Here is a 21,615-nt window from a genome sequence, read left to right as displayed (position 1 = left end):
GGGAATTTTTAGTTTCATTTATTGTGTTGTTCATCATTGTTTGTTTCCTCTTTAGTTCTTCTAGGTCCTTGTTAAACGTTTCTTATATTTTCTCCACTCTGTTTCCAAGATTTTGCATCATCTTTACTGTCATTCCTCTGAATTCTTTTTCAGGTAGACTGCCTATTTCCTGTTCATTTGTTTGGTCTGATGGGTGTTTACCTTGCTCTTTCTTCTGCTGTGTGTTTCTCTGTTTTCTCATTTTGCTTAACTTTCTGTGTTTGGGGTCTCCTTTTCGCAGTCTGCAGGTTCGTACTTCCTGTTGTTTTTGATGTCTGCCCCCAGTGGTTGAGGTTGGTTCTGTGGGTTGTGTAGGCTTGCTGGTGGAGGGGACTAGTGCCTGTGTTCTGGTGGGTGAGGCTGGATCTTGTCTTTCTGGTGGGCAGGGCTGCATCCGGTGGTGTGTTTTGGGGTGTCTGTGAACTTAGTATGATTTTAGGCAGCCTCTCTGCTGATGGGTGGGGCTGTGTTCCTGTCTTGCTAGTTGTTTGGCATGCGGCGTCCAGCACTGGAGCTTGCTGGCCATTGGGTGGAGCTGGGTCTTAGTGTTGAGACAAAGATCTCTGGGAGAGCTCTTGCTGATTGATATTACATGGGGCTGAGAGGTCTGGTGGACCAGTGTCCTGAACTCGGCTCTGCTACCTGGGAGCGTCAAGCCTCACAGCAGGCTGGAGCACCAAGACCATGTCAGCCACATGGTGGATGGTCTAAGGAGCCCTGCCTGGGCACCTGGAGTGTAGTGGGTGTGTGGTGAACCGCAGCCCAAGATCTACGTGCCCAGTGGAATCGCAATCTGCCAAGGAAACACAGAGCTGAGTTCCTGTCCTGGCAGCAGGAGAAAGGATATGAATTATTTTTAAGGCATAGAAAGTTGTTTAAATATTAGGCCACATATTACAGATTTGGAAATAAACTGCATATAGTTATATAGAGCATGGTGTGCTTTTCTAAGGAGTTTGTAAAGAATGTGGTTTAACTTGGCCAGTGTGTGATGATAAACTTATTTCTTGTGTGTGATCATGGGCCTTATTTATAATTCGATAGCAGATGTTTGTTTTCATTGTTAAATTACAACTCAGACATTCTTGGCTTAACTCCAGCTTTCTCTGCATCTCACAAAAATTTTTTAAAAGGTTAGAATGAAACTTTCTTTCAGAAGATGCTTCAAATGGGGCCAGATTTTTTTAGAAACAGATTTAATTATCCCTGATAATAAGGATCAGAGGGCGAAAAGGAAATTGAGATCTTTGAAGAATCCCTAAATATCATTTTAGTCCATCATTTGCAGCCTCTCCTACTGCTCTCAGACCCACTCACAGGGCAGCAGTGCTGCCTTGTTGGGATTCTGGATTTCTGGCTCCCAACTCAAGCTAATGAGCAGTGTAATGGCTGAGAGCTTGGGAGAAATAGGAGAGGAGTCAAAGGGCCTAGAGTATTTGAAACTAAATAATTAACATCAGATTAATTGGGGATTGACTGTCCTTCCCGTGCTGGGTTCCAGTCTTTTGATCAAAGAGTGTCATTTCCTTACTGTTTTACACTGTCTTAATCACAACAGCCTATATAGATATTTGGATTTTGGATAGGAGGAAAATGAAAAAGGGATTGGAAATAGCATGTACTCATTTTTTTTTTAAGGAAAAAAAAGCCCTCAGATAGATTTAAAAAATTTAAAATTGTTAAATGCGATAGCTCTTCCCAGTTAACAAGTGGAAGAGTGCTGTGTGTTGTTTTCGGTGGTCCTTAACAGTGTGTATTTTTCTTTTCAGCTTCTAAGTCAGGATTGTTACCTCCACCACCCGCACTTCCTCCGAGACCTTGTCCATCGCAGGTAGGAGACGACGTTGGTTTCTGAGAACTGTCAGTAGGCAGTTGTCCTCCCACTGTGGTTCCTTTGCGAGGGTTGATCACCACAGAACTGGCTGGTCAGGTTCCCAAGATGATGTCTGGACTGGACCGGGAGAGCAGAGTGGGGTTGAATTTCTTCCTATCCAGCCAGCCCCCAGCCTCATGTGGAAAGGGGACAGTTTCCTCAATAAGCAACCAAGCAAATGTGTGAAACAGTTCAGTCTTGGCTGTAGAGGGTTGCATGTGGTCTTCATTACAGAGAGAGGAGCAGAAGGGGTGCCTCTCCGATTGGTGCTGGGGAACGTGGCTTTTCTGTGTAGTATGTGCAGTCTGAGTGCCTATATTTTCCTCAGTGTTTTAGGAGCTGTGTTAATTCTGCATAAACTAAAAATAAATGGTCCTCAGCATGGAGTTAGTGCGCCCACAGTGCTTTTTTTAGGATGGTATTTTCCTTCGGGACAAAAAGCTGAATCAGCAGCGTTGGGAGACTGTATCACCCGAATCTGTTTCACCTGTGAATCAATTCCGCCTTGTTGACGTGTGCTACTATGGCCTTTTACATGAACACTCTTTGTAGAGTTGAAAATGAGAAGCAAAACAGCAAATCCGTGGAGTGTGGTAAAGAGTGCTACAGATCCTTCCTTTCATTAATTGCTCCTGAAGAAACTATCTTTAAAGACTCTCTCTGACTTTGGGCAGGAAATGTTGAGAAATTTCTCTATAAAGCGACCCAGTTTCTACCTCATTGCTCTGGGTAGTTCAGAGCATACGTTTCCATATGGTGCATCTCAGGACTCGCTGAGTCACTGAAACCACTTTAAACATTGGCTTGTCCTTCTTTTAGAGAATTAGGTGGTCTTTAGTGTCCACTCAACCTCGAGATGCAAATACCATGAGACATGGGCTTCCTCCTTCAGTTTGAAGGGTAATTAAACCCCTCTTCCTCCTGACCCACATATAAATAAGTGAGAACCGTTTTTTCAATATTCCAGTGTTAGCTTTACGAGAGGTTAATTAACCAGTCAACAAGTGTTTATTGAGTCCCTGCTATTTACTACTGCCAAGCTTTAGTTCCATCCTTGCCCTTCCTTGCCTGTGATTTCTACTCATTTAAATTATTAGCTGTGTTTACTGAGCATCTGTAGTAGAGCACGCATTTGTGCTAAGTGCTTTCAATGCATTATTTAATCTTCACAAAAACCCTATGAAGTGTAGGTATAAATATTAACCTTAAAAAAAAACCCAAAAAAAAACAGATGAAGAAGTTGAAGCATACAGGGGTTAAGCAAGTTACCCAAGGTGACATAGCTAGTAAACAGTAGAGCCAAGGTCCATCTCCTGAAGCTTCCTCCCCCTTCCCATTGTTGGAGTCAAAGTATCCGTGTGTACAGGAAGACAGGGCTCCATTGCGCTGGCAGTTGAGGCTTTCACCATGTCCCCCAGGAGGACCTAGATGAGCTGATGCTCCTGATTTACACCAACAGCAAGCCTGTCACAGCAACATTAGTGGGCGTTCTGGAGGTGCTTATCTACCAGCTGCTGGTTTCAGACCAGGACTTGGGAGCCACCTGGATGAATGCTTGGAACACTTGTCTGAAAGGGCTTTTGTGACCAACCTCCTTATGTTTCTCCTGCTGCACAAGTGACAGTAGTTAGTTCCCGGTTGTGAACCGTGCTGCCGCTATCAGCAGTCCTCATCTGAGCTGCTCTAGGTGGGCTTCCTGCCTGCTCTGGGGCTTGGTGACTGAGGAGCTGGTGGGGACCTGGGAATTCTGAAGTCAACTGTTAATGAAAGAGACTGCTTGTTTGTCTATCAGATTTCCCATCACAATGTATAAACAGTGAGCCTAGCACTCCGCCCAAGCCTCCAGCTCAGCTGCCTAACTATGGAGTTTTCAGACTATAGAAACAGGTGTGTACGAAAAGCAGGCAGAAGAGCCCTCCACCACTTCGCTCCCCTACACTCCCCTCCTTGCCCACTGTAAGTGGGACACACACGGTCAACAGAGGAAGTCCTGGCTGATCCACACATGGTGGTGTTTAGTCTTTGTGCCGTGTCAAATTCCTACTGTTGGCCCCAGGAGAAAGTCACCTAACCATCTGTATGGAGCACCTATATGTTTCAGTCTTTCCCAAACTACTTGTGATGAAGCCTTCTCCTGGGAGATATTAATAGGGCTGTGTGGTAAGACAGATTTGCTGCCTCTGTACCTGCTCTGGGAGATTTGCAGTGCACGCCAGCTCATTAAGGGCTTTGAAGTCTTACAGTAAAGCAACCTGGTCAATTTTTTTTTTTTTTTTTTTTTTTTGTGGTACGCGGGCCTCTCACTATTGTGGCCTCTCCCGTTGCGGAGCACAGGCTCTGGACGCGCAGGCTCAGCGGCCATGGCTCACGGGCCCAGCCGCTCCACGGCACGTGGGATCTTCCCGGACCGGGGCACGAACCCGTGTCCCCTGCATCGGCAGGCGGACTCTCAACCACTGTGCCACCGGGGAAGCCCCAACCTGCTCAATTTTGTTAAAGCTGGCAGCTTTCTAGCTTGTGACCATTCATCCCTTTATTTATAAAATACTGTTAATATCCTGAGGGCGTAGCACATGATTATACACCAGCCTTAAGGTATTGGTAAGAACATTTCCAAACATCTTTAATCTGTCACCTCATCTATATATTATGTGATTAAAGTTAAATTTTTATATCTTATGCCAATAGGTTTCCCTAGAAGAGGTGAAAATGAAAAAGAAAGTTTACCACACATTAGCTTGGGATTTCAAATTGTTGTGTTTTAGGTTTGTTGTGTTTTCTTCGTTGCTTCCTCATGAGAGAGGAAGAAGGAACAGAAAAGCAACAAATTTTATTTATAGAGAACTTAAATACTCTGAGTTATTCTTTTGCTATGTTAAAATTTTTTTGACTGTTCTTTGGTATATATGGACAATCAAGGTGACTTTGGAAAAAAATATATATATACTTAACTACAGAGACTTCTTTTGTAGGGCTTAAACTGTAGTACTTAGGGGAGAAACCAGGAAGCCTGGTATAGTTAAAATCATTGTATTTATTAGTAGCTTTGAGAAGAGATTAAGATTAAAAGTTTTTGGATTTAACATTTTCATATTATATAACTTGATAAACGGGCAAGACTAGATTATAATAAAGAAAACATTTTATTCCCCCAAGAGGAACACTATTTAAAAAACTATGTGGCCAATCAGTAATGCACTATCAGTTTTTAAGTATGTAAGAGAGTTTGTACAGTTGCAGATACGTGCACAAAGATATATATATATATATATATATGTTTATATATATATACAGATAGATAGATAGATAGATACATACATACATACACCAAAAGTCTGTCTCTAATTTTATCAAGTGAGAGATGAGATTTAGGTTTTCAGCATAAAATGCAGCCTCACTGGCCCTTACTTAGACCAGGCACCACCATGGTATGAACATCTGGATTAAGTTATACAAATGGGGCCTTGGAGTTAGGAAAAGGAATAAATTCAAAGAAACTGATCTTATTTTTCATGCTATATAGGTAAGATCAAGAAGGACCAAGTGAGCATATAAAGAATCAAATGTTTTGGTCCCACGTTTTCCTGTGGACAGGCCGGAGAGCAGGGTGTAGTATTTTGGCTCAGGCTAGAGGCCAGAGGTGACACTTTTTTTTTTAAAAGACTGATTCATAGTGTAAATGATTAAAAAGCAATTAGAGGTAACTGTTTCATATGGAGCAGTGTTAAAATGAGAGTTAGTTAAACTTATTAGCTCATTGTGTGCATATGAACTGAGTAAAATGCCATTCACAGGGTTGGTGCTTGTCCTGTAGGTCTGTTTGCTGCTCGGGGCCTGTGTGGTACTTCAATAGCCAAATCCCTTTAATAGTGTTGATCTCGGGCCAGATTTCTTATAGCAATTGTGATAGAGCCACAGCTTCAGTGTAGTTATCTTTAATAAAGAGGAGATTTTTTTTTTGGTCCAAAGGATAATATTTTCAGTTTTGTGTTAGCACCACATTTGATGAATTACACCTCCCTATAGACTCATGTGCTCTGAATTTTCCTACTTATACCACTAATTTCTCACTTTATAACGGCAAGTGCTCTTCGCGAGCAATGCAGTGAGCACTACAATAGCATTGTGGGATGAAAGTGCTATGAAGGAAGCATTTTAGCAATACTTCTAAGCTCAGAGAGACCAAGAGGGCTTCATGCAAGGGCCAAGGTTACCAGTGAAATGAGTTTTACAGAATCAAGAGAACTTTTCTTTTTAATGGCTGAGGGGTTCAGAACATTACTGTAGAGAAAAAGCAAATGCAAAGAAACAGGTGTACAAGAGGTCCCTGTGTGTTGGAGGAACTGCCCGCAATTTGGAAAGCTAGGAGGTTTTAGACGAGAGCGATTTCATGTTCGGAGGTGGCAGTGAAGAGCAGCCAGCCTGCTCACTTTAGTCCCGGTGGTGCCAGAGCTGTGGGAGAGGAAAGGCCCCCGATGAGAGAGTTCTGTCTGGGGAGCAGCTGCTGAGGGGACAGCACAGGGTGTCACTCAGCACAGCAGCGCTCACCCTTGCGGACACCAGCATCGTTTGGGGGAGCTTGCAACCTACTGAGGAGTTTGTAGAAGCTCCCCAGGTGATTCTGAAGTGCAGTCAGGATTGAGAGGCACTGGATTAAGGTGAGAGGAAGGAATGTTCAAAGAAGAAGTTGAGAATATAGGGGATCTGTTGATGCTCCACCGCGAGTTCTTAAAGGGCACGGTGGGAGGCTTTCTCAAGCTGGGGAGGGTGGGAGACACGAAGTCCGGTTAGGGGATATATCCAGACCCTGTGGGGACAGGGACCCTGATCACAATGAATGTCCTGGGGGTCCCGGGCTTCTGGTGATAACTGATTTCAGCAGGCTCAGGGGGCATGATGGGAAGGTCTTGCTGGAATGACTAGTCGCTGTGTGCCTCCAGTCCTCTGTGTACTGTTGTGAAGGACTAGCCATGAACACAGATGGCCTTGAAAGGACTCCATAGTCCATTCAGCTAATGTGTCATCTGACTTTGCCATCTGGCTAGGATCAGGTCTCTAAGGCTGTACTGAATCCAGTAGGGATATGCTGGGCATGCCGCTTTACTTCAAAGCCAAATTTCTTAGATACAAGTTGATATAAAATACTCTCTTCATTTAATTTGCAAGGGAAGACTGAGGCTCACTTAAACTCAAATGGCAGTTTGTAGGCCCTGAAGTTCTGAAATATTTGATACTCCATGCTTTTTTTAAAAAAAAAATACATTGTCCTTGTAAATGAGTATCTTTTCATTTCAAGACTGTTTTCCTTAAGTTAATATAGTTGATGATACAAAATAGTAAATTCTCCTGGGAGACGTTTAAGAGTTTTAGAGCTCTCTCTCTTTTTTGGCATTACTAGTGATTATGTAAGTCTCTTACAGGGTTATGTAATATGTTTTTAAAATGTAAATTTGATTAAAGTATAGCATGCATACTGAATCCATTTTAAATTCATACTAAATCCATTTTCAGGAGAGTAAAATGAAGTATTATCTCACTGGCAATTTTCAAATATCTATAAGAAAACAGCAAGAAACATTCTTGAAATGTAAACAACATAGAAATGTTACTGCTTCTAAAACTTTGTGGCTTTTTTCTTTATTAAATTAGAACCCTGTGGGCGTACATCACATATCATGAGATCTTTTGCTATAATGTGTTCAGATGATGTCATGTAATGTACATTAGTTACTAAATCACCTTAATATATTGGTTATGTAGATGAAGCATATTTGTAAGCTTTCCAAGGTATATACGGCATCCTGATTTTCACTCATCAAAATATAAATTTAGTATATGTCAAGAGGTAGTCTTCTATGTACTTATGTATTAGAAACTCAGTAATTATTTTGAAGAGAATTTACAAACATATATCACCTAAGATGCCATCTTCATTTTCTTCCAAAGTGTTACTCTCTTCTGTCCTACGGTGCATGCTGAAGATTAGCTGAAAATCACAGTATGTTAGTGAGTGTTTCAGTGATTAAGGAAAGAAGATCTAGGTCCAGGATTTATCTTCATCTGCGATGATGAAAGAACGTAATGAAAGCTGTACAGCATTATACAAATGTGTCTGTCCGTGGTCTTATTCTTAGCCTTACTATTATGAAGCTCTATGGCTTTATGGGAAGTAAGCAAATTCATGTGACGGACCTACTATCTCTTCTAGAAAATGAGAAGATTAGACTAGATAGATCCTTTTAGTGCTTAAAGTTTCTGATCATGTGTTGTATTCCTCGGTCCAAGAAAAATTTTGTTGCAAGTATAGATGAAACATCACAAAACACAATTGAGGACAAGATGGCTTAGACTAATTTCTCCCTGCTCTCCCACTGCTAAGTACAACTAAAAACTCTAGGCATAATATGGCAGAAAGAGGATTTCAAAAGATGTAAAGAGGAAAGCAGGCTGACTAGGGCCTCAGGAGTTGAGGAATAGCATAGTAGTGAGTCCCCTGAGTTTTAACAAATCTTTCATATATCCTGGACTGGGCACTGGAGGAGCCTGCAACCCAGAACCACTGACAGATGCAAACAAAAACATATACTCCCCAGCCAAAGCACTGGGAAGGAGGTAGCTAAGCTGGATATAGACCTTTTTAACAATACTTGCTGTACCCCAGCCAAACACCATGGATGCTCCCCCCTCTGATGTCAGCAGGGACCTACTGGAGAGGCTGGTATTTTGCTCCTCATGTGGTAGCAGTAGACAGCCCAGAGTGGTGCTTTCCTAGTCAGCAAACATGGCTTCAGCAGAGACCAAAGGGGGAATCTAGTCTCTCAACTGTGACTGATGGCAGCAGATCGCCTGGGGAGGCACTTTACACCCCCACGGACAGTGTCACTGGAGACTGAAACATTCCCAGATAAGCAAAACCTCAAGGAATTTGTCATTAGTAGACTTGCCCTGTAAGAAATGCTAAAGGATGTCCTCCAGGCTGAAATGAAAGGATATTAGACAGTGCCTTGAGGCTCTAAAAAGAAATGAAGAAACGTAAAGGTAGCTACATAGGTAAGTATAAAAGCCAGTAGTGTTGCATTGTTAGTTTGTAACTCCTTTGTTTTTCTATATGATTTAAAAGGGAAATGCTTAAAACAATAATTTAAAATCTGTGTTAATGGGCACACATGCATAGAGATGTAATTTGTGACAATAGTAATATAAGGAGGCAGCAGGGCTGTGTAGGAGCAGAGGTTTCTATACTATTGATATGAAGTTGGTATTAATTCAAACTTGTTATAAAGTTAAGATATTAACTAATTCCTAGGGTAACTACTAAGGAAAAAACAAAAAAAAAATGGAAAAAATGAGAAGGTAATAAAAATGTTACACTAAAAAAAAAAATCAGTTAATCACAAAAGAGGATAGTGATGGAGGAATTGAGAAGAAAACAGGTATAAGACCTGGAAAACAAACAGCAAATGGCAAAAGTAAATCTTTCCTTATTAGTAATTACTTTAAATTATATGGATTAAAATCTCCAATTAAAAGGCAGAGACAGGACTTCCCTGGCGGTCCAGTGGTTAAGACTTCACCTTCCACTGCAGGGGGTGTGGGTTCGATCCCTGGTCAGGGAGCTAAGATCCCACATACCTCATGGCCCAAAACCAAAACATAAAAGACAGAAGCAATATTGTAACAAATTCAATAAAAATACATTAAAAGAAAATATATATATTAAAAAAAGGCAGGGACAGACAGAATGCATTAAAAACTATCCAAATATGTGCTGTCTACAATAGACTTCACTTGAGATCCAGTGATACAAATAGATTGAAAGTGGAAGGATGGAAAAAGATATTACATGCAAATAGTAACCAAAAGAGAGCTGGGGTGGCTATACTAATATCAGACCAAAATAAACTTAAAGACAAAAATTGTTACAGGAGACTTAGAATGACATTATGTGTTGATAAATGAGTCAATCCATTAATGTGATAAAAATTATAAACATATACACACCTAACAACAGAGCACCAAAATATGTGAGGCAAAACCAACAGAACTGAAGGGAATAATAGCCAGTTCTACAATAATAGAGACTTTAATATATCACTTTCATTAATGGATTGACAACTAGACAGAAGACCAGTAATGAAATAGATACCTAATAGACGTCTATAGAACACTCTACTCAACAACAGCAGCCTACACATTTTTTCTCAAGTGCACATGGAACATTCTCCAGGATAGAAAATATGTTAGGCCACAAAACAAATCTCAGTACATTTAAAAAGACTGAAATCATACAAAGTATCTTCTCTGACCACAGTGGAATGAAAGTAGAAATCAGTACCAGAAGTAAAACTGGAAGATTCAGTAATATGTGGAAATTAGATGACATACTCTTAAAAAACCAAGTGGCCTTAAGGGATACACAAAACAACTAGATGTACAAATGCAGAGTTGTTAAAATGCATTTGAAATTAAGAGATGGGCAACTTAAAACAATCATATATTATATGATATTTATAGCATATTTTATATATTGCTATATAAAAACTTCATGGTAACCACAAACCAAAAATCTATAATAGATGTACACACATAAAATAAAAAGGAATCCAAATATAACACTAAATATAGTCATCAAATCACAAGAGAACAAAAGAAGAAAGGAACAAAAAAGACCTAAAAAAACACCAAACAATTAACAAAATAACAATAAGAATATACATGTGAATAATTATCTTAAACGTGAATGGACTAAACGTTCCAATCAAAAGACATAGTGTACCTGATTGGATATAGAAACAAGACCCACGTACATGCTGTCTACAAGATACGCAGTGTAGAGCCAAAGACACACACCGACTGAAAATGAGGGGATGGAAAAAGATATTTCATGCAAATGAAAATGACAAGAAAGCAGGGGTAGTAACACTCATATCAGACAAAGTAGACTTTAAAACAAAGGCTATAAAAAAAGACAGAGAAGGGCATTTTATATGACAAAGGGATCAATACAAGAGGAGGATATTATACTTGTTAATATATATGTACCCAATACAGGAGCACCTAAATATATAAAGGAAATATTAACAGACATAAAGAGAGAAACTGACAATAATACAATAACAGTATGAGACTTTAACACCCCCCATATATCAATGGACAGATCAGATGGAAAATCATTAAGGCAACAGTGGTCTTAAATGACATAATAGAGCAGTTGGACTTAATAGTAAGGACATTGCATCTGAAAAGACCAGAATACACATTCTTTTCAAGTGCACATGGAATGTTCTCCAGGATAGATCACAAGCTAGGGCACAAAGGAAGTTTCAACAAATTTAAGAGGATAGAAATTATATCAAGCATTTTTTCCAACCACAGTGGTATGAAACTAGAAATCAATTACAGAAAAAAACAGGAAAAGCACAAACACATGGAGAGTAAACAACACACTCCTAAAAAACCAATGGGACAATGAGGAAATCAAAGAGGAAATGAGAAAATACCATGAGACAAATGAAAATAGAAGCACAGCTTTCTACAGTCTGTGGGATGCAGCAAAAGTAGTTCTAGAAGGGATGTTAGAGGGATACATGCCTTCCTCAAGAAACAAGAAAAATCTCAAACAACTTAACCTAAGCGTTCTAAAGGAATTAGAAAAAGAAGAACAAACAAAGCCCAAAATGAGCAGAAGGAAGGAAATAATAATGATCAGAGAGGAAATAAATAGACCAAAAAAAAAAGAAAAGATGAAACCAAGACCTGTTTCTTTGAAATGATAAACAAAATTGATAAGCCTTTAGCCAGGCTCATCAGGAAGGAAAGAGAGAGGACCCAAATGAACAACATAAGAGATGAAAGAGGAGAAATAACAACCAATACTACAGAAATACAAAAAATCATAAGAGAATACTATAGACAGTTATATGCCAACAAATTGGACAACCTAGAAGAAATGAACAAAGTTCTAGAAACATAAAACTTGCCAAAAATGAATCAGGAAGAGACAGACAATTTGAACAGACCTATTGCTAGTAGTGAAATTGAATTTGTAATTAAAAAAGCTCCCAGCAAACAAAAGCCCAGGACCAGATGTCTTCAAAGGAGAATTCTCCCAAACATAAGAATAACTACTACCTATCCTCAAACTATTCCAAAAAATTTAAGAGGACAGAACAACACTCCCAAATTCATTCTGTGAGGCCACCATGACCCTGATACCAAAACCAGACAAAGACACTACAAAAAAAGAAAATTACAGACCAACATCTTTGATAAATATAGATGCAAACATTCTCAACAAAATATTAGCAAACTCAATTCAACAATACATAAAAAGGATCATACACCATGATCAACTGGTATTTTTTCCAGGGATGCAAGGATGGTTCAGTATTCACAAATCAGTGTAATACACACCATCTTAACAAAAGGAAGGATCACTATCATGTAATCATCTCTATAGATGCATAAAAAACCTTTGACAGAATTCAATATCCATTCATGATAAAAAAAAACTGTCATCATAGTTGGTATAGAGGGAACATATCTCAACATAATAAAGGTTCTTTATGACAATCCCACAACTAACATCATACTCAGTGGTGAAAAGCTGAAAGCATTTCCTCTAAGATAAGGAACAAGACAAGGATGCCCACTCTCCACCACTTCTATTTAACAATGTATTGGAAGTTCTGACAGCAACAATCAGAGAAGAAAAAGAAATATCAATAAAAAGCATCCAAATTGGAAGGGAAGAAGTAAAACTCACTATTTGAAGATGACATGATACTATACATAGAAAACCCTAAAGTCTCCACCTCAAAACTATTAGAACTAATTAATGAATTCAGTAAAGTTGCAGGATACAAGATTAATATACAGAAATCTGTTGATTTTCTATACACTAATAATGAACTATTGGAAAGCAAGAGCAAAGAAAAAAAAAAACACCAAAAAACAACCAAAAAGCAGTTGCCCCCAAAAGAACAAAATACCTAGGAATCAATTTAACCTAGAAAGTGAAAGACCTATACTCTGAAAACTATAAAACATTGATGAAGGAAATTGAAGATGATACAAAGAAATGGAAAGATATCCTATATTCTTGTATTGTTAGAATTAATATTGTTAAAATGTCTATACTACCCAAAGCAATCTACAGATTTTTAAAAATTTTTTATTTATTTATTTTTGGCTGCATTGGGTCTTTGTTGCTGTGCATGGGCTTTCTCTAGTTGGGGCAAGCGGGGGCTACTCTTTGTTGCGGTGTGTGGGCTTCTCATTACAGTGGCTTCTCTTGTTGCAGAGTACGGGCTCTAGGCGCACAGGCTTCAATAGTTGTGGCACGTGGGCTCAGTAGTTGTGGCTCGTGGGCTCTAGAGCGCAGGCTCAGTAGTTGTGGCACACGGGCTTAGTTGCTCAGCAGCATGTGGGATCTTCCTGGACCAGGGCTTGAACCCGTGTCCCCTGAATTGGCAGGAGGATTCTTATCCACTGCGCTGGGAAGCCCCAATCTACAGATTTAATGCAATTCCTATTAAAATACCCATGACATTTTCCACAGTAGAACAAAGAATCCTAAAATTCATATGGAACCACAAAAGACCTCAAATTGCTGAAGCAATTTTGAGAAAAAGTGAACGAAGCTGGAGGTATCACTCTCCCTAACTTTAGACTATACTGCAGAGCTACAGTAAGCAGGACAGCATGGTACTGGTACACAAACAGACACATAGATCAGTGGAACAGAACAGAGAACCCAGAAATAAACCCATGCACTCATGGCCAATTAATTTACATCAAAGGAGGCAAGAATATACAATGGAGAAAAGACAGTCTCTTCAGTAAGTGGTGTTGGGAGAACTGGACAGTTACATGTAAAAGAATGAAATTAGAACGTTTTCTCACACTATGTACAAAAATAAACTTAAAATGGATTAAAGACCTAACTGCAAGACCTGAAAGCATAAAACTAGAACACTTTGACAAAAGTAGAAGCAATACATTTTTGGATCTGTCTACTAAGAGAAAAGAAATAAAAGCAAAAATAAACAAACGGGACCTAATTCAAGTTAAAAGCTTTTGCACAGCAAAGGAAATCATCCGCAAAACAAAAAGACAACCTAATGAATGGGAGAAAATACTTTACAAATGATATAACCAACAAGGGACTAATATCCAAGATAAATAAACAGCTCACACAACTCAATATTTTTAAAAAAGCAGCCTGGCTAAAAAAATGGATAGAAGACTTGAATAGATGTTTTTCCAAAGCAGACCTGCAGGTGGCCAACAGGCACATGAAGAGATGGTCAGTGTTGCTAATTATTAGAGAAATGCAAATCAAAACCATGATGAGACATCACTTCACACCTGTCAGAATGGCTGTCATCAAAATGACCACAAATAACAAATGTTGGCTAGGATGTGGAGAAAAGGGTACTCTTGTACATTGTCAGTGGGCATGCAAATTGGTGCAGATACTGTGAAAAACAGTATGGAGGTTCCTCAAGCAACTAAAAATAGAACTACCTTATGATCCAGCAATTCCATTCCTGGGTATACATCCAAAAAAAAATGAGAACACTGATTTGGAAAGATACATGCACCCAGTGTTCATAGCAGCATTATTTATAATTTCCAAGGTGTGAAAGCAACCTAAGTATCCATCAACAGTGAATGGATAAAGAAGTGGTGTATATATATAAAATGGAATATTACTCATCCATAAAAAGGAATGAAATTCTGCCATTTATAGCAATATGGATGGACTTAGAGAATATTATGCTTAGTGAAATAAGTCAGGCAGGCAAAGACAAATACTGTGTGTTATCACTTACGTGTGGAATCTGAAAGGTAAACAAATGTATATAGTAAAATAGAAATAGACTCACAAAGAAAATAAACTAGCGGATACCAGTGGGGAGGGGCAAGATAGGCGTATGGGATTAATAGGTACAAACTACTATGTATAAAATAGGTTAACAACAAGGGTTAGGGTTAGGGTGCAGCACAGGGAATTATAGCCATTATTTTATAATAACTTTAAATGGAGTATAGTCTGTAAAAATGCTGAATCACTGTGTTGTACACCTTAAACTAATATAATATTGTAAATCAAGTATACTTCAATTAAAAAAAAGAGGAGGAGCTAGCTAAACCCAAAGCTAGCAGAAAGAAGGAAATAATAGAGTGGAGATAGATAGAGAATCGGGAAACAACAGGGAAATCATTGAAACCAAAAGTTGGGTTTCTTAGATGATCAACAAAATTGACAAACCTGTAGCTTGACTGACACAACTCCTCTTGTGTTGTCCTCTAGTTAAAATAAAAGGCTGTATTTTAAATTAAAATTAGGTTCTGATAAATTTCTCCCTCACTGTAGATAACATTGTTTTGAATTTATCAAGGCTGAAGATTCAAGTAGATTATTCTGCTTTGTGTAAGACCTTTTTTCATATATTGATTTTGGCAGTACATTTTACTCTATGGTACCTAGCTCTAGAATTGTTTCATAGTTTACTCAAAAAGCTAATCATATTTCCAGGTTGGTGTAGCATGAAGAAACAGTTGTGGTTTAGACCAGTCTTTGTTGATAGAATTTTGAGAGCTCTCCAAGTCCTTTTATAAGGATTTATTAAAGGAATTTGAAAAGTACTATTTTCATACAGCTGGCACTGAATGAGAAATTCAAAAGGCATAGGAAATGGCCGTAGTGAGAAGTTCAAGGAGAAGAGAGAGTGATGAAATACTGGCATTGGAATAGAGGAGGAAAGATTAAGTATAAATCCCCTCCTTTTAAAAGGAGCACTCAGAGTTTTCCAGCTATCAACAAATGCCATTAGAATTTTCCCCAAGAGCTTGTTCAAAAGAAAGGAAAAGTTCTATGATGACATTTATTTTAGTATTATTGATAAAAATTAAAACAATACAGACAATACAAATGCCCAAGAAGAAGGCTCTGGTTAAGAGTATTGTATGTATATCCACCCAATAGAGTATTAGACATCCATTAGAATGTTTACAGGGAAAATAGTAGAAAAGATCCAAATACAGAAATGTTTACTGATTGTACCACATAAAAGTATTCAGTAGAACTTTGATAGTAAGATATTCTACTCTCTGAGAGTGATCTTGAAGGTCCATAGAAAACACTGATCGGCCCCTTTGCTGTGGTCAGAGTTTAAATTCCTTTTCCTTTGTTGCTGGCCAGTGTTCGCTCCTCATTGGGCCTTTGAACTTTGAAGTTAACTCCTCAGTGAATTTCCACTAACTCTTTTTAGGGGTCTAAAGGGGTCGCTTAAGTAATTCATCTATAATTTAGCTATCTCATCTTATGATAAATTGTTTATATAAGTACATTCTCTATTTTGGGGAGACTTTTTGTGAGAGGTAGATTTGTGAATTTGGGTATCCTTGAAGGTCTCTATACGTTTCAATCACAAATGTCACGTATCTACTGTTGAGCATTTGGAAGTGGACTGCAGTAACTGGTAGAAGTTTAAATAGCTGTTTTGGTGGGGAAATTAGGGAGTTTTTCTTTTAAAGATTTCCTCTTTCAATTAAAGATTGGGAGAAAGGGAAAAAATGCTCTCTGTTATGACAACTAGAATAAAACAAAGTCAAAGCTCTATCAGAATAAAATGGCCTTTGGAAGCTACTTTTAAGAGACCATGCTCTCAGAACTTGTGATGAGGCATATAATATTGCATAATCGTATAGTTAGGATAACTCCAGCAATTGTGAGGTTCACATAAACCTTTTACTGAAATACATAACCTAGTAGTTTTTTTCATCCATGTTCTCTGGATGGTAAACTTATTGCCCTTTCTATTAAGTGGTAATTTTGCTGCATGTATGAATAGAATTCTAGGTTGAAGATTATTTTCCCTCAGCATTTTGAATGTATTATCTCCTTCTCTTCTGGCATTTATTTTTGTTGCTGCTGAGTATTCTGTGAATCTATTTTGGGTTCCTTTGGAGTTACTATCTTTTCTCTGTGGTGGCTTTTAAAACTTTATTTTCGATGTTCTGTTGCAATTTCACTGTGATGTGTCTAGGCATAGATTTAAATTTATTTATTCTAGATGATGATTGGTATGCACTTTCCATCTGGAAAATCATGTCTTTAATTTTAGAACACTCTTAGTCATATCTCTGCAGGTTTTGATTCTCTACTTATTTCTTCTATTTTCTTCTCAAACTCATTAGCTATGCTTCTATATCTGGTAACACATCTTTTATTTCTAGTAGTGGTACTTTCATCTTTTTATGTCATGATCTCTCTGGGTTGGCTGTGGATGAAATCTTTGACTTCCAAATTTATAACTGTTTATGATTCCAGGTTTTATAGTCCATTCTTTTTTATGTTAATCTGTTCTTGTTTCACTTTTCCCAATTTCTGTTTCATAGTTCTCTGTTCTTTTTCAGGATGCATTCCCTACTTTTAACTTTGTGGGTTCTAAACAAAATTATTTTAAAGTTATTTTCAACTTGTTCTGTCTTCATTTTAGTCAGGAGTAAATTCATCTTATTTTTGGGAGGCTGTTCTTACTGCTGGCTTTTTTCCTTCCATGCTTTTTGGAAATTTGCTTAGCAGTCTTATTTGGTATCGGAGTTTCAATTTCATTCTCAGTTCTCCGAGCTCCTCTCTTCCTAGCAGTTCAGTGGTGTCCCTGCCAACCATACCCCACCACCCTGCGCCCATGGGCTTCTAGTCTGGGGCCAATTCTTCTCCTTGAGGTTCAGCACTTCCATCTGGTACAGATGTAAGTGATCATGCAGATGTCACCAGATGGTGGCTGAGCCCAAGACCAGGCTAAAGTGTTGTATCTGTTTCTGCTTCCTTTCATTAGGAGGCAGCCCCGAGCACCTTCACAGGCTTCTTCGTGGCTTTGCAGGTTTATAGGTAGTGAAGTGTCACCTTAGCCTCTGGCTTTAGGGAATGAGCTTGGTGCGGGAACCCTGCCTCATGTGGGGCATTTAAATCCCTGTTATTCTGCTGGGTATGAGCTCTCAGCTGCCTCCACCTGCTGCTGAACCCTCAGCCTGGCCTACCACTTGGGGTTTTTTTGGCTGTTTTGGATTTTATTGTTTTTATACAACAGGTGCTTATTAGTTATCTATTTTATGCATATGCCTGCCACTTTGTGATTTGGCCCCACAGGGATCTTTGTCTTGCTGCTGAGTGTGTCTTAGTCTTTCGAATTTTATCACTTCTGTGCTCATGCTCTCCTTTGTCATTGCATAGCATTTTACAGAACAGGAAGTTGAAGTTCAGAAAGCAGAAGTGAACTACTTGGGACCTCTTCGTTAGTAAGTGACAGAACCAGCTTTTGTAGAACAGGAGAGCTGGGAAAGGTTTCTGGGCTGGTGCTAGAAATTTAATGATAAACCTTGAGAGAGAGAGAGAGAGAAATCATTCATCGCACATCATAAAAATTAACTATAGGTATGCTGAGCACAAGTTAATAAGGATTTTCAGTCTCTCTGCCCATTTTCTGAATATGAAGTATCGATATTTCCTAATATTAAGCTAAAACGTTTATTGTTTAAAGTGCCTTCCCCAGGGAAGACTTAACGTTCAGCTTTGCCAAAATAGGTTGCACAGTTTGGTCACTGGGCCATATTTGGTGTAGCCGAAGGCCAAGTGTAATCCATATCCTGCTTTCAAAAAGGGAAAAAAAGGCAGAAGTTTTACATCATAAATAATTATTATTTATGCATTTCAGAATTGATTTTAGAGGTATACAAACCATTGAGGCTTTGCGATTATTTATTTTATAAATTTATCATGTACTTAAGTATAGTGTTTATGTGTCAGATGCTCTTCTAAGTCCTTTATAAATATTAACTTATTTAATCCTAGCAACCATGTGCAGTAGGTTCTGTTGCTATCGTCACTTTGCAGATAAGCAAACTGAGGCACAGAGAACTAGAAATTTGCCCAGAGTCACCCACAGCACGTTAAAGCTGTGATTCTGACCCTGACTATCTAGGCTCAGAGTGCCGGCTCCACCCACCATGCTCTGCTATGCAACCACGTCTCACAGTTATTTTCTTAACTTCTCTCTTATTTATTTATTTATGCATGCGTGGGCTTCAGTAGTTGCAGCACGCGGGCTCAGTAGTTGTGGCTTGTGGGCTCTAGAGCGCAGGCTCAGCAGTTGTGGCACACGGGCTTAGTTGCTCTGCAGCATGTGGGATCTTCCTGGGCCAGGGCATGAACCCTTGTCCCCTGCATTGGCAGGCGGATTCTTAACCACTGCGCCACCAGGGAAGCCCACCTCTTTTTTCTTAACAACAGAGTTGACATATTATCACCAATACATTTTATGTTCTGAAACCTCTTAATAAATTAGCTTTATCCTACCACTGGTAACTTGTTTTCTTTCCTAGGTTTCCCCTCCTTATGACATTTTGCTTGTAATGTTATTGTGTAAAGCTTACTGTGCTAGCATCACTCCTCTGAAAGATGCCTTAAGTTCATCTAATCAGTTCATCAGGTGTTAATGAAATGTGCTTACGAGAGGCCCACACTTTGCTGACAGCTGTGGGATCACAAGGGTTGTGATGTGCTCTTTCTCCTCCAGCTCCTTTCCCCTTCCCCACCCTCTGAAAGCGGCCACGCCTAACACCTTCCATCCTGTAGTCTCTCATGGTGTATGTATGTAACTGTGTCATTTTCCATGTGTCTAATCTAAACCCATTTTCTCATGCTCTGTGCTCAAGGATTGTAGGCGATTGCTGGACACCATGTTTCCTATAACTAACAAGATAGCCCGGTGTTTCCCCTGGGAGTCAACTACGGCTGGTTTCTAGGTTCCTGAACAAAGGAATCCTTATTTCTCTTCTCTGACACCCCCACACAGTGATAAAAAGCAGGAAGCACCCCTAAGTGTCAGGGGAGAAGCAGGATGGGATGGGAGGGTGCTGTGGTGTCACTAGGAGAGGATGGTGGAGGATGCCCAGAGGGTGGGCCCAGGGAGGCAGCCTGACAGAGTAGTTAAGAACGTGGGCTTGGGGTACAAATCCTCTCTCTGCCTCTTACTGGCTGTGTGTCTTTGGACACATTTACTTAGCCTCTCCGTGTCTCAGTTTCATCATCTGTGAATGAGGATAGTTGTAGTGTCTACTCTCATCGGGTTGTGATAATTAAGCGAGTTAATATCTGTAAAGCACTTAGGATGGTGCCTGGCACATGGTTGGCTCTCACCAACAATGAACTATTATAATTATCAGTACAGGCCCAGCGAAGCAGAGGTGGAGTCTAGTTGGCAAACAGAAGAACAGACTCAGGACAGCCAGAACTTCATGATCACGAGCCCAGAATGAGTGCCGGGCTGGCTTACTAAACTACTTGTGTTTAAACCACCTTCTTTCCCTTCTGTGACCTTTCACGACTGGCCTTCTGCCTACATCAGGGGTCAACAAACTACAATCTATAGGCCAAATCCACATGTCACCTGTTTCTGTAAATAGTGGAAATGAAAAGGAAAAGAATCAACAGAAAGACAGTTCCCCCATCAGCCTTTTAACCCACCATCTCCTAACACAAGGATTGCAATGCCTGTGTCTATAGTTTGCGGCTTTGCCTTGAGGACCTTTTTCTGATCAAGATGCTCTGTCTTTCCAACTTTACTAGTAAAACCTCGAGCAAATATCATTTATTCACCTGGCAGCTTCCAAGGCTTGCTGTGGGTGGTCCTTCTCAACTCTGTGTTTCTGAAGCATAACTAGAAGAAACCAACTAAGGCCTTGCCTTTAAGGTGAGGAAGAGGGAAAGAAGCTTGTCCTGGGAAAACACGATAAAGGAGTTGTTTCTTCCCGTCTCCCTCCTGAATACCCTGCTCTGCTCAGCAAGTTCTGTAGGTATCCCTTACTTGTGTGCTGGTAAATCTTCTCTCTGAGAAAAGAAAAAGCCCCTATTTGTAGCTGTTGCCAACCTCTGGTTGTAAATATTCCCACATGGTTGATCGCAGGTGCAGCTGGGAAGGGATGTGCCTCATCATTGGCTCATTGGTACCAGTGTGCCCTGTGGTAGACAGCTTTATTTTGCCACTGAATCTTTGTGTCAGTATTCTCTGTGCCAGGGGAAAGGTTTTTTGTTGTTTTGTGGGGGTTTTTTTCGTTTGTTTTTAAATCTAGGGCACTGTTCCAGCCCAGTCCCAAACTGTGCTGAGAGAAATGGGGCCATGTCTTTCAAGCCAACTTGAAATGAATCTTCCTTCTTGTTTACATTTAACTTGTGCCACTAGGTGGCACTTTAAGGACATTACAGGAAATTGGCTTTACTGGATTTATTTTTTAACTTTTTATTCAAGTATAATGTGTGTATTGAAGAGTACATATTGAGTGTTCAACTCAGTGAATTATCACAAGCTCAACCCACGTGTGTTATTGGCACTCAAATCAAGAAGCAGAATATTACTGGTGCCTAGAAAGCCCCTCTTATGCTATCTTTCAGTTCCTATCCCTTATTCTTAGGGTTCCCACTATTCTGACTCGCAGCAGCATAGGTGAGTTTTACTTGTTTCCTGCCTTATATAAGTGGAACCATGTAGTATATACTCTTGTGTCTGGCCTCTTTTGCTTACACGCTGTTTGTGTGATCCATCCAGATTGTTGTATGCGGTTGTAGATCATTGCTGTATAGTATTCCGTTGTGTATGCAAATATGTCACTGTTTTCTCTTCCTTTTTTTTTTT

General features: G+C 39.5%; 1 protein-coding gene across 5 annotated transcripts in view; it reads left to right on the top strand.

Moving 5' to 3' along the window:
- The window catches only part of REPS2 (RALBP1 associated Eps domain containing 2), a 232,759-nt gene that overhangs the window by 167,128 nt on the left and 44,016 nt on the right, over nucleotides 1-21,615 (top strand). For all 5 annotated transcript variants that reach the window (XM_067722169.1, XM_067722166.1, XM_067722167.1 and 2 more), the window contains one exon: nucleotides 1,809-1,870. In XM_067722169.1, coding sequence (XP_067578270.1) covers nucleotides 1,809-1,870 — 62 coding nt within the window. The remainder of the gene's footprint in view (nucleotides 1-1,808; nucleotides 1,871-21,615) is intronic.

This window comes from Pseudorca crassidens, chromosome X (genome assembly GCF_039906515.1).
Source record: "Pseudorca crassidens isolate mPseCra1 chromosome X, mPseCra1.hap1, whole genome shotgun sequence".
NCBI lineage: Eukaryota > Metazoa > Chordata > Mammalia > Artiodactyla > Delphinidae > Pseudorca > Pseudorca crassidens.
The sequence above is the reverse complement of the archived record's forward strand: the minus strand, read 5'-3'. Positions and strand labels throughout refer to the sequence as shown.